The sequence below is a fragment of the Canis lupus genome, chromosome 30, assembly GCF_003254725.2.
Source record: "Canis lupus dingo isolate Sandy chromosome 30, ASM325472v2, whole genome shotgun sequence".
Classification (NCBI taxonomy): Eukaryota; Metazoa; Chordata; class Mammalia; order Carnivora; family Canidae; genus Canis; species Canis lupus.
In genome coordinates, this window is record NC_064272.1 from 24,222,981 (window position 1) to 24,235,661 (window position 12,681).

The window sequence follows — 12,681 nt, forward strand, 5'->3', positions numbered from 1 at the left end:
TTTCTTTCTCTCCTTTTCTCTTCTTTTCCTTTCTCTCTCTGTCTTTTCTTTTTTCTTTTCTTTCTTTTCTTTTTTCTTTTTTCTTTCTTTTCTTTTCTTTTCTTTTCTTTTCTTTTCTTTTCTTTCTTTCTTTCTTTCTTTCTTTCTTTCTTTCTTTCTTTCTTTCTTTTCTTTCTTTTCTTTCTTTCTTTCTTTCTTTCTTTCTTTCTTTCTTTTCTTTTCTTTTCTTTTCTTTTCTTTTCTTTTCTTTTCTTTTCTTTTCTTTTCTTTCTTTTCTTCATGAGAGATACAGAAAGAGAGAGAGGCAGAGACATAGGCAGAGGGAGAATCAGGCTCCTCACAGGGAGCCCGATGTGGGACTCGATCCCGGAACCCCGGGATCACGCCCTGAGCTGAAGGCAGATGCTCAACTGCTGAGCCACCTAAGTGTCCCCAGGATGTGATTTTTCTAATTAATGGTAGCATACTCTGTTAGTCTAATTCTGCTCGTGTATTTTTGTAAATAGAGTTTTATAGGTAAACAGCTACACTTGTATTGTCTGTGTTGTCTTTCACACCACAAAGACTAAATTGAGTAGTTGCAGTAGAGGCCATACAGCCTAAAGAGCCAACAATATTACCATTTAGCCCCTTTCAGAATGTGTTTGCAGAACTCTTGATCTAATTAATGATCTAGCACACGGGTAACTTGTTCCTTTAGTTATGTAAGATTATTTTGAGAATCTCTGGCTATAACTGGCATTCTAGTATAGTAATTCCTTATATGGAAAATTGGCGTTTAAAATTCATATCTTCCAGTATCTAGAAAATTCCTGTTTTAAATTATTAAGCTTAAACATGCAAAATCTGTAAATACGTTAGAAATTGATAGAAAACAGGAGTTAGACTGTAAGAATGAATCTATGGAATAGTTTGTTTTTTAAGTGCCATTTGTTTAGAACTTTATGACTATTTACATTTATAAATTTGGCTGACTTTAGACTAAAAAGAGAAAATACAATAATATGAGATGCAGAATAAGGAGTGTAAATGTAGCTAATACCAGTTTCCCAGATATGTTAAATGTACTTGCATGTATTTGAAAAAAAATGCATAAAGTTAAAAGGTTTTTCTCTTAAAATCATTTTTATGTATTAAAATGGATGTCATTACAATATAAAACCAAGACAAAATATTTTTCTCCCTTATATGTTTACATAAAATAACTTCTTTGAACCTGCAGCATTTGCTGGGGTGTTTAATTTTTAGAATTTTGTTCCCAATAATTTCCTGTTACTATATTTAAAATATCTGCTCTAAAGAAGGTATAAAGAAGATAATGTTAAAATTGCCTTTTTCCTTGGATGATATTTGAATTGGAGGCATTGTAAAAAAATGAGCACTGAGAATTTGTGGAGTTATGGTTTCTTGATTTACTTATTAATCATTACATAATTTTACATTATGCTTTTCATAATTTATTATATAAGTAATTTTATTACTAATTTATAGTTTATAATATTAATATTAGATTGTTTTTTCTACATTAAGAAATAACCAATTATTCAATTATTTCCAGTGGTCTTTTTGTGTTCTGTGTTTCCAGGCGGGCACATGAACGGCCCCCACCCCATCCACATAGGATGCACCCAAATTATGGTCATGGGCATCATATTCATGTGCCTCAGACTATGTCCTCACATCCTCGACAGGCTCCAGAGAGATCTGCCTGGTCAGTATCTTGTTTATTTCAAAGTTATGCTCAGCAGTCTGTGTTAGAGCTGTCAGAACAGATGCTTTATAGTGGACATACAGAACAGTGATGTGGAGAAACTGAATTCTTTCTTATCTGTGAGACACTGTCTCTGGCAAGTTATAAAAGCTTGAAGTGGAAAGAGGAACGTGAGTTCTGGGACAGAGAACCATGTCAAACAGGAGTAGAGCTTTTCTGTTGGTTTTCAGGGGTATCTGCCATCAAAGTTAACTCCCTAAATGGATCTTACTCTCACAACTTCCTTATCTACTACCCCACCTTTGTACTCAAATCTGCTTTACCACTTCTAACCCCTGTTTATTGACAAGGGAAATTGAGCCTGTGTCCTAGGTGTGTGGTCTTTTTTAGAGAAATGGAAGCAGATTTGCATTAATTTTTCTTTCTGAATCCATTGTCTGTAGGCAGTCATTGAGACCTTGGTCCACAACAAGGATATTTGAGGAAAAACACAAAAATAAGAATAAGTAAATAAAAATTTGGCATTTACCAATTTTATTCTTTATAAAATTTTGTTCGCCGTTGCTTTATAAGGTACAGAAGCTTTTTTTCTGCTAATTATCTTGCTGCCAACAACCCAGAGACACTGTCTAATAAACAAAAGCCCTGGGAGCATCTGTAACGTTCATATAAACCAGAAAACTATTTTATATGTTCCTCAAGTAGATTCCGACTTTTAGAATGGAAGGAACCATTAAGGGTCATTCATTATATTTCCTTCCTTTGTAGGATGTGAAACTTGAGTGCAAATGCTTTGCTTTTTATGATCACAAAATTGAATTTTTGAGTTTTAATTGCTGAAATGAATTTGAAATTATTAATTAAATCTTTGGGGCTAAATTCTCTTTTTCTGAGCTGTGTCAGTTAAGAAGCTTTATATTACTTTAAAAAATGTAAATATACTCTCCCATTTCTGTTGACAATAAAGATACTCTAAGGACATCTGAAAGGTAAAGTGTTCTCGTCCTTTGTCAGGGAACTGGGAATTGAAGCTGGAGTGACTGCAGCTACTTATACACCTGGAGCACTGCATCCTCACTTGGCCCATTACCATGCACCACCACGACTTCATCACTTACAATTAGGAGCTCTTCCTTTAATGGTAAAGTAGAAAAATTTCAAAATTCTGACATACTCCCTTTCTAAAAGTATTCTTCCTGTTCCAAGTGAAATATCTTATTGGAAAATTTTTAAATGTTATTAGTTTTTATGGGTGTTTTAATGGAATATGAGAATTATTATTAGATTGAAATTGTGCTATAAAAAGATTAGATACATTAAAATCTTTATTTGTATTTGCATTGTGAAATGTACTCTTCTTAATATAAAAAATAATTTTTCTTTTATACTAAGATAGTAGTCTTGTTCCACTGTCACTAGAACATAGGCTTTATTTTGTACATTCATCTTTTTATTTTTTTATCTGCAGAAAGATTATACTAACTCTGATTTAAACAGATTCAGATCTTGATACCAATTTGAGTTCTAAAAAACAAGTTCAGCAAAGATAAATTTAATTCACTATTCATAATACCTACTAGTTATAAAAGTGGTACAGGTTAGGGAGTTTCTTTGTCCTGTGGAGGTAAAGACATTGCAGGAGTAGTTTCCGAGATGCTTTATTATTATACCTGAGACTTAGGCTTTGGAATTGAGAATGGTACTCTTACTGTGGTTATAGCATGAAAGGAACTGTTAAACAGCGGAAGCTGTTTTTGATATTTGTAGGTCTGAGGGGTGGGGGTCACTCAGCAATTAGAAATAAAGCTGCCCTCCCAATAAACCAGAACTGAGGAACAAAGGAGACTGAGGGAGGGTTACAGGGCACGTGCAGGTTAAACAATTTGAGGGGCAGGAGTTCCTTTGGTATTTTTTATTTTCCTTAGAGATGCATGTGTAGGAGGGTAGGTTATCTGCTGAGAACTTGGTATTGTTGATTTTGATTGTAAGGAAAGTTATAGATATTTGAATAATAGGCTATTTGAAGGTTAAAAGTTACTGCTTATTTTAAATTCTTTTCTGCATATGAATTGTCTTTTAAAGCTGTAAACTCACTAGAAGTATGTTGTGATTCAGTGGAAGCTGACTAAATAATGGATATTTATAAAGATGAAGAATGGTGCCCTATCTCAGAATCCCCCTTTCCTAATAAGTCTGCTGTTATTACGTACAGTAATTATTTTATAAAGTTGTGCAAACCCTGAGTAAGTAAACATAGAGCCATTATTCTTGCGGTAAATACAGAGTTAGGTTACTATAAGCTTCTGGTCACCGTGTTGATCTGGTCACAACAACCAGTCAGTACATGACCTTGTTTTGATGTCTTATTTCAGTTTTTTGGTTTTTTTTTTTTTTTAGATTTTATTCATTTATTAGATTTTTAAAATTTTTTTATTCATGAGAAAGAGAGAGAGAGAGGCAGAGACACATGCAGAGGGAGAAGCAGGCTCCATGCGGGGAGCCTGACGTGTGACTCCATCCTGGGTTTCCAGGATCATGCCCTGGGCTGAAGGCGGCGCTAAACCGCTGAGCCACCGGGGCTGCCCTCTATTTCAGTTTAAAGACACTTTATTTGATATATTATTGAGTTATTAGCATGGAGCTTGATGGCCCGCAAAACTCGTGCTTGAATGAAGCTTATCTATATATATTTTGTCCATAAGGCATATCACACAGTCTTCTTGCACTTAGGAGTACTAGTCACCAACACTTAAGCTTGGTGGCCATTTTAAACAAATCATCAGTAAAGAGCGCAAAAATGGAAAACATGGCACTTAAATAGATCACAAAAAAGACTCATGTTTATAGTATGAGTGCTGAATAAGAAGACAGAGCCTTGTTCTACCCTAGCGAGGAACATGTCAGACAATTCCAATTTTGTTGCTGCTGTATATGTGTCCATGAATAATTGAGAGAGCATAGGTATTGATTTTGTAGCTAGAAATAAATTTTATCAAGTAGGCAAATTCATGAATAATGAGGATTGAGTATGCCTAGGAAAAATTAGAAAACACTATTAAAACTTTCACTAACAGAACTAAGCAAAAAAAGGATCAGGGTACCTTTGGTATAGAGGAGGGGAAATAAGTTTTGTTGGAAAATTTTGTGCATTTTTGTTTTGTAATATGGTTTGTTTTTTTTTTTGTAATATGGTTTAATAAAGGTCTCTGAAATTGACAAAATTTACAAAAATTTTTATATGTTTAGGCTACCAAGAGCATCAGTCTTAACTTTGGGTATTTTTTTTTTTTTTTTTTAACTTTGGGTATTTTCTACTTAGGATTCTTTGTGCAAAATAAATCAATAGAAGAAACCTGTTTTCCCATGGAACAGCTTTTTTTTTTTTTTTTTTTTTTTTTTTCTGCTTGTATTTTAATAGTTATTCTGTGAGATTATATTTGAAGAGGAGCTTAACCCTTTTATAGAGTGCTTAGTTGGAGTCATGTATACTTATGGAAGTTGAATTTTGTTAGTAGCTGAATGGAGAGAATTGAGTGTCTGAATTATTTAGTGTGTTAAAACTCAAGCCTACTCTTACTTGATTTAGTCTATGTCTTCTATTAAAATAGGTTCCTGACATGGCAGGCTATCCTCATATTCGTTACATTTCATCAGGATTGGATGGAACATCATTCAGAGGTCCTTTCAGGGGCAATTTTGAGGTATGTAATACAAATAATGAAGACATTTGCCATAATATCTTTAATGTAGAGAGAGAATATATGTATTATTAGTATTCACTAATAGGACTGAGTTGAGTAGGACTGTTGCACTGGCTGGGAATCAGAAAGCAGCATAATGTCTGAATTTTTGATACTTCTGCTGGGGGTTATCACAGAAAGGTTTATAAGCAATATTAATCCACTTATTTAAAGATGAGTAAATGAAAATAATATAGAAATTTATTAAATCAATATAAATATCAGATAAAGAGCTATACCATTAAATGTGGGTGGAAAATCTCAACTGCTTTTGACTAAGCTTATTTTTAGAGAAACATTACTGGACAAAAGAAACTTAAGTAATTCAGCACATAGCTAACTATCTTGTTTGAATTTTCAGGAAGAACAAATCATTTGAGTATGATTTGAAGTTTTGTTTCTTCATGTCACTTTGAAAGTTCCTTTGATTCATTTCCCTATTTTTCTATAATGATTTCATCTTCTCCATGCATACATACTGACTTTATATAGTAACATGTAGTAATATGTTGTCCTTATCTGTAAGGATAACTTTGCCATACTACTACAATTGGCTGAGAAAAGAATTATAAACATTTGCCTTACCATATATGGCTTTTGTATTTATATTGCAGGTTTATAAATATGGAACTTTATTGCTTTTACAGTATTAACAGTGTTCACAAAATAATCATCCTGGCTTTTGATACTAATCTTTACCTTCAGGAACTGATTCATTTGGAAGAAAGATTAGGAAATGTGAATCGTGGCGCATCCCAGGGGACAATTGAAAGATGTACATATCCACATAAATACAAAAAGGTAAGAATTTATCCTATGAAATGTCTATTTTATTATTAAATTGCATAAAATTTAATATTATGGACCTTTTTTGAGATTGTGGAGTCTAGCAACTACATTATTTATTACCAAAACAATACATAGTTCTTTTAAATTATTGAAGGTCTAAAAATACATCCTTGAAGTTACTTTACCCTGCTGACCCAAGTCTTCCCTCCAAGAGTAAAAATCATAGTTAACACTTTTTTAGGTAAGCTTTACTATAATATGCATAAAATGCATATTTTTATGCATTTACAGTAATGTCACTATGTATGGATTTTTTCTTTCACCTTCGAAAGTAACAAAGGGGTTGATATACACACAGTTTTGCACATTTCCTATTGCTTCTCTTTCAGCATTCACAGGTCACCCATATTCTTTTTAATAGTTTATATAAAATTTCATTATATGGCAGTACTACAGTTTTTTAAAAATATTTTATTTATTTATTCATGAGAGGCACAGAATGAGAGAGAGAAGCAGAGACACAGGCAGAGGGGGAAGCAGGCTCCATGCAGGAAGCCCGACATGGGACTCGATCCCGGGTCTCCAGGATCACACCCTGGGCTGAAGGCAGCCATTAAACCTCTGAGCCCCCCAGGCGTCCCAGCAGTACTATAATTTAACCTCGCCATTTATTTGGACATTTAATCTACATTTCTTATATTCTGCCCTCAATTTCTTATGGAGTAGTATATCTAGAAGTCAAGGAGCAAATCTATAAGTTTCTTTCAATAATGTCTTCTGCTACACAGAGAATGAAAACAACTGTTCTTTGTATTTTTTTGTTTTCTAAGAGTATTAGTGAGGTGTTATCATTGAATTTAAGTCCTTTCAGCTATGTAAGCTAAAGACTATAATTAGCATTAATTTATTTGGATATTTGAAATACTCATTAGTAAAATAAAGTTCATTTACCTGTACTCATGATGGGACAAAAATAGTGTTTATCTTGTGTATCATCCTAATTGTGGATTAAAAATAATAGAAACTAATGAATTCCTGTTACATTTGATTATGCTTTTGATGCTGTTTAAGGGCCTTATAAACAACAGTTGGTGGTAGTCACTTAATTCACCATTAATTCATGACAGCCATACCTGGGAAATAAGTTGTGGGTATGAATGTGTGGTTTTGTTTTGTTTTTGTTTTTCAAATAAACACAGACTTTACTCAGTTGTTCAATAATGTCATCTCTACTAATAAGGTAACAACTGATTGGTTCTCACAGAGGAAACTGCACTGCAAACAAGATGGGGAAGAAGGGACTGAGGAAGACACAGAGGAAAAATGTACTATCTGTTTGTCTATTTTAGAGGAAGGTGAAGATGTGAGGTAACTAGACATTAATTATTTAAAAACCTATTGTCAAAATTGTACAAGAGATTTTATTTGAAAGAGGACTAGAAACCAAATACAGATTACTCCTGGCATACCCTATTACCAATACCTGACAGATAGAATTGCCTTTTTACAGCGAGTGGAAGAATAGAAAGATGAAAGTCTTTGTATTACCAGCAGAGGGGTGGGAATGGGAAGTATACTGCCTCTTTTAGGGGCCCACCAAGATTTGGCCAGGAAAATTTTGTAATCAAATTGTCTTCTTTAAATCTTTCAGAAAGGAGAATTTGGAGGCTTCAGAACTTAAGACAGTTATATTAATGTGTTCTTCAAAGCTTAAAGAAGGCAGTCCTGATTAGCTCCATGCAGTGTGTTTTACAGCATCTTTCATAAATTAGTTGTGTCCTAAAATTTCCTCTCAGCTTATAGGACTATTCTCTTCTTGCAGTTTTGTGATTTGGAAATGTTACTGTGCTAACCCACTGTTAATTTTAGGCATTTTCTTTTTTCTTTTTTTTTCTTCTCTTTTCCTTCTTTTCTTTTTTTCTTTTCTTTCTTTTCTTTTCTCTTTTCTTTTCTTTTTTTTTCTTTTTTCTTTTTTCTTTTTTCTTTTCTTGAGAGAGAGAGGGAAAGGGCAGAGGGAGCGAGAGAGAGAATCTCAAACAGGTTCCAGGTTCCATACCCAGCGGGGAGCCCGGCATGGGGCTCAATCCCACAGAGTCTGAGATCATGACTTGAGCTGAAATCAAGAGTCAGACTCTTTTTTTTTTTTTTTAATTTTTTATTGGTGTTCAATTTACTAACATACAGAATAACCCCCAGTGCCCGTCACCCATTCACTCCCACCCCCCGCCCTCCTCCCTTTCTACCACCCCTAGTTTGTTTCCCAGAGTTAGCAGTCTTTACGTTCTGTCTCCCTTTCTGATATTTCCCACACATTTCTTCTCCCTTCCCTTATATTCCCTTTCACTATTATTTATATTCCCCAAATGAATGAGAACATATAATGTTTGTCCTTCTCCGACTGACTTACTTCACTCAGCATAATACCCTCCAGAAGAGTCAGACTCTTGACCTACTGAGACGCCCAGGCGCCCCAGCCATTTTCTTTTTTTTTTCTTTCTCTCTTATTTTTGGCATTTTCTTTTTGTATTTCTTAAATAATTGTTTTATTTTTATTGTTTTTTCTAGTGTAACATCTCATATGAAACAAGTTCTATAAGATAAATAACAGAACCACATGATGAGGGGATCCCTGGGTGGCACAGCGGTTTAGCGCCTGCCTTTGGCCCAGGGCGCGATCCTGGAGACACGGGATCGAATCCTACGTCGGGCTCCCGGTGCATGGAGCCTGCTTCTCCCTCTGCCTATGTCTCTGCCTCTCTCTCTCTCTCTCACTGTGTGCCTATCATAAAAAAAAAAAAGAACCACATGATGATTTTGTTTCTCTAATATATAAGGATAACTTTTTTATATTTCTTTAGTTGGCTGAGAGAAAAAAATTATGCACAGTTGGCTACCATATCACATATTAAGGCTATTTCAAACACACTTTTTTAAAAGATTTTATTTATTTGAGAGAGAGTGTGTGTGAGCACACGAGCAAGGAAGAGGGGCAGAAGGAGAGGGAGCAGACTCCAACTGAGCAGGGAGCCCAATGTGGGCCGATCCCAGGACCCTGGGATCATGACTTGAGCTGAAGGCAGACACTTAACCAGCTGAGCCACCCAAGTGCCCCTAGAGGTATTTCAGAACACTGTATTTCTAACAAAGGTTTACAAATATGGAAGGTGTAATTGTTTTTATAGCATTGACAATGCTGTTCATGCAGTAATTGGAACACCTCTTTTTAGCTACTAATTTTGCAAAATATTACAAAGTCTGAAAATGTATGAAAACTCCTAACAGTGAATGGAAGTAGAAATGGACACTTAAGTAGTAACTTCTATCTCACTGTTCATTTAGATTTAATATTATCCTTTATTACCTGGAATTATTATTTCTCAATTTCTAACTGATAATTTGGTGTAGTATAGTGAAATAAACATCTTTTAACCTACTTTTATTTTTTCCATTAATTTTTTATTGAGATATAATTGACATAATATCGTATTAATTTCAATTTATACAACATGGATTGATAATACAGATTTATTCCAAAACAGATTAACCTACCTTTAAAAGAGTAGCATCGTATTAAGTGGATATAATAATATTATTGAAAACAATATTATTAACCTTTAATCATATATGGAAGTTTAATGTATAAAGATCCTCTAGATAAAAAATAATATTGCATATTAAGACATTCCTTAATTAGTATATATTTACTGTAATAGTGCTGATGTTTTTGAGAGATAATTAAATATATTTTTAAAGTGCTGAATAAATGTATAGTGATTTGATATTAAAAATATATTTGCAGCATTATATAACAGGGAACATACTGCCAACCTCATTGTGTTGGCAGCTCAGGTATAGAAACCAAGCTGGAATAATTGCTAGTATAATTGTCATTCTTAAAATTCCTAAGATTTGATGTAATTTGGTTCCATAGCTGTGACAGTTAATTATCGAGGTCATTTATAAATTATATTGCTCAAAGAGTAATTTAATTCAGGTGTAACTCATGAGGTTGTGTATGACTTTGTTTTTTTTTTTTTTTCCCTAGAAGGGAAGGATGCCTAGTAACTTCAAAACACTGGAGAATTATTAGATTTAAAAATAAATACATGTGCAGTTGTCATGAAACTCATTTTTGCAATATTTGCTTTTTGTTTTCTTTGCCTATAATAGACGCCTTCCCTGTATGCACCTGTTCCACCAAGTGTGTGTTGACCAGTGGTTGATTACCAATAAGAAGTGCCCCATATGCAGAGTGGACATTGAGGCCCAGCTGCCAAGTGAAAGTTGACAACATGTTTCAGAACTTTTGCCCTCCCTCTCATTCCCATCCTCCTGGTACTGCAGTCAACCAAAGATGGCGTGACTTACCTGCGCAGATTTGGAAGCCTTGAACTTAAAGTGCGGCTCTGCTATATGGTACAACTAATGCTAGACCTACAGTTTATGTATACAGTTGAGTTTGATGTATTTATAAAAGCTTTTTTTTTTCTAGATTTGACATTTTTCCTGTATCATTTTACTGTATTTTTGCATGGTTCCTTGTATTGCATTTCTTTGCACATATTATGGGCTTGTGACCCTAAACTTGCAGGCAAGATTAGCTGCTTTAGTAAGTAGAATTTTGTGGTCTTTTTGTTTTTTACATAGTACCAGGTCTTGAGAATTATGAATTTTTTTATCCATTACTAACCTTTAATTTAATCAATCATGTACTTTAGTTTAATGTATAAAGATCCTCTAGAAAATGATAATATTGTGTATTAAGACATTCCTTAATTAGGACAAAATGGCTGCTGTATATTTACAATATGGAGTTCTGAGTTAAATACCATCCTTAATACTGGGAACAGAATACAAACCATATTCAATCAGATGCAGGTGGTATTCACATCACCAGAGTGATCAATAGAAATTTTCTTGGTGTATCCTTTTCCTTTCAGCACAATGCAGATAGAGTTGAATATTGATATCATACATTTAGACTGCTGTTCTGATTGTATTTATCTTTTTCCTACATCGTTTAGAACTTTATTTCCCTGAGTCAGTTTTTGCTGCTGTGAAACAGCTCTGATGAACACTAAATATTAATTTCAATTAGCTGGATTGTACATACTTGCAGATTTAACAAAATTTTAGGGAAATTAAAGAAGACATGTAGAATTTTGTTCAGTCTTCTGCTAAGCACGTATAGTAAGGATATCTGCTTAATATTGATTTTGTAATTAACACATTCAGTCAGGATTTAGAATTGCAGTCATTGGCAGGTATCTCTGCATTCATAGAACTTCTAAAGGTCCCAGGATCACTTTTAAGGGATTTTATTAGTTTAAAGATAAATAAAGTCAGCTGAATCTACATGTCTCTTGTTTTATTTCTCTTTAAACTTGAAAACAGTAAATCTGCAGATACTGTGAGGCACAAATTATACTGTCAACCTACTGTTGCTCTGGTTTTAGACTCCCACTTCATACATTACCAAGAGTCGATCACTGATTTAAAATTTTTAATTTCTATAGTTAAGATTTACTGCATAATATAGAATATAAAGTTAAGTTAACATACTAACATTTCTCCTTTGGAGAAAGTTTTAATCCACTTCAGGATGCATATTATCAAGATACTTTCATATACAGGATAGCCTAATTTTATTTGTCTAAATATGCTTAATATGCCCCAGATTGCAAATGCATCAGTCAGTAACGTCACTGTCTGTATGTGGAAGACATGTTCCCATGGATCATATGTGAAGATGTCAATAAGCTTGCATTAAGCCACCTGCTTTGTAAGTGGATTGATTAATAAATAACTTATATTTCTATTGTCTTTGTGTTTCATAATTAGTTTTATATAAAACAGTATATCAAACATTTTGGAACGCAAAAATAGTGATCTCACTCAAGTTGACATTGCATAATTTTCATATTCATTCAGTTATAGCTACTTTTTTTGTATTAGTATAACACTGTAGTAATTGTCAATATCAACATGCTTCAACATAGTTATGTGTGGAGATGGAGGATGGACTACAGTTATGAAATTTGGATATAAAATAACATTTTTTAAAAAGAATGCTTGATGATTAGGCTGCAGTTGTAGAAGGGCATAGGAGGGAGACAAAGAATGACCATGGCCCATGCCTGCCATCTTACTAGGAAAAAGAGCAAGTAGCTTGTGTTTAAGTAACCTGTGATGGGTATAGGACTTTGCACTGGAAAAGCCAGGGCTGTGCCTAGGGTGGAAGTATAGATGGGGAGAATTCTATACAATGGAGTCCTTTTGATGTTCCCCAAAACACAAGAACAGATTTCTCTATTTTTTAATATTACATCAGATTTAGATGCACGACTACCTGTTGACCTGTTTCATAATTGCTACTGATTTTTTTTATGTAGATAAAGCATTATTACTTTAAAATTTATTTAATACAAGTATTTGTGGCAT

General features: G+C 33.8%; 1 protein-coding gene across 6 annotated transcripts in view; it reads left to right on the top strand.

Moving 5' to 3' along the window:
• RNF111 (ring finger protein 111) overlaps positions 1-12,063 on the top strand; it is a 67,581-nt gene extending 55,518 nt beyond the window's left edge. For 2 of the 6 annotated variants that reach the window (XM_025472652.3, XM_025472648.3), the window contains 6 exons: positions 1,559-1,711; positions 2,726-2,852; positions 5,320-5,412; positions 6,157-6,252; positions 7,481-7,608; positions 10,411-12,063. In XM_025472652.3, coding sequence (XP_025328437.1) covers positions 1,559-1,711; positions 2,726-2,852; positions 5,320-5,412; positions 6,157-6,252; positions 7,481-7,608; positions 10,411-10,528 — 715 coding nt within the window. In that variant the 3' untranslated portion in view covers positions 10,529-12,063. The remainder of the gene's footprint in view (positions 1-1,558; positions 1,712-2,725; positions 2,853-5,319; positions 5,413-6,156; positions 6,253-7,480; positions 7,609-10,410) is intronic. The other 4 variants (XM_025472654.3, XM_025472655.3, XM_025472649.3 and 1 more) reach the window with 3 other exon arrangements.
• The last annotated feature ends 618 nt before the right edge of the window (positions 12,064-12,681 follow it).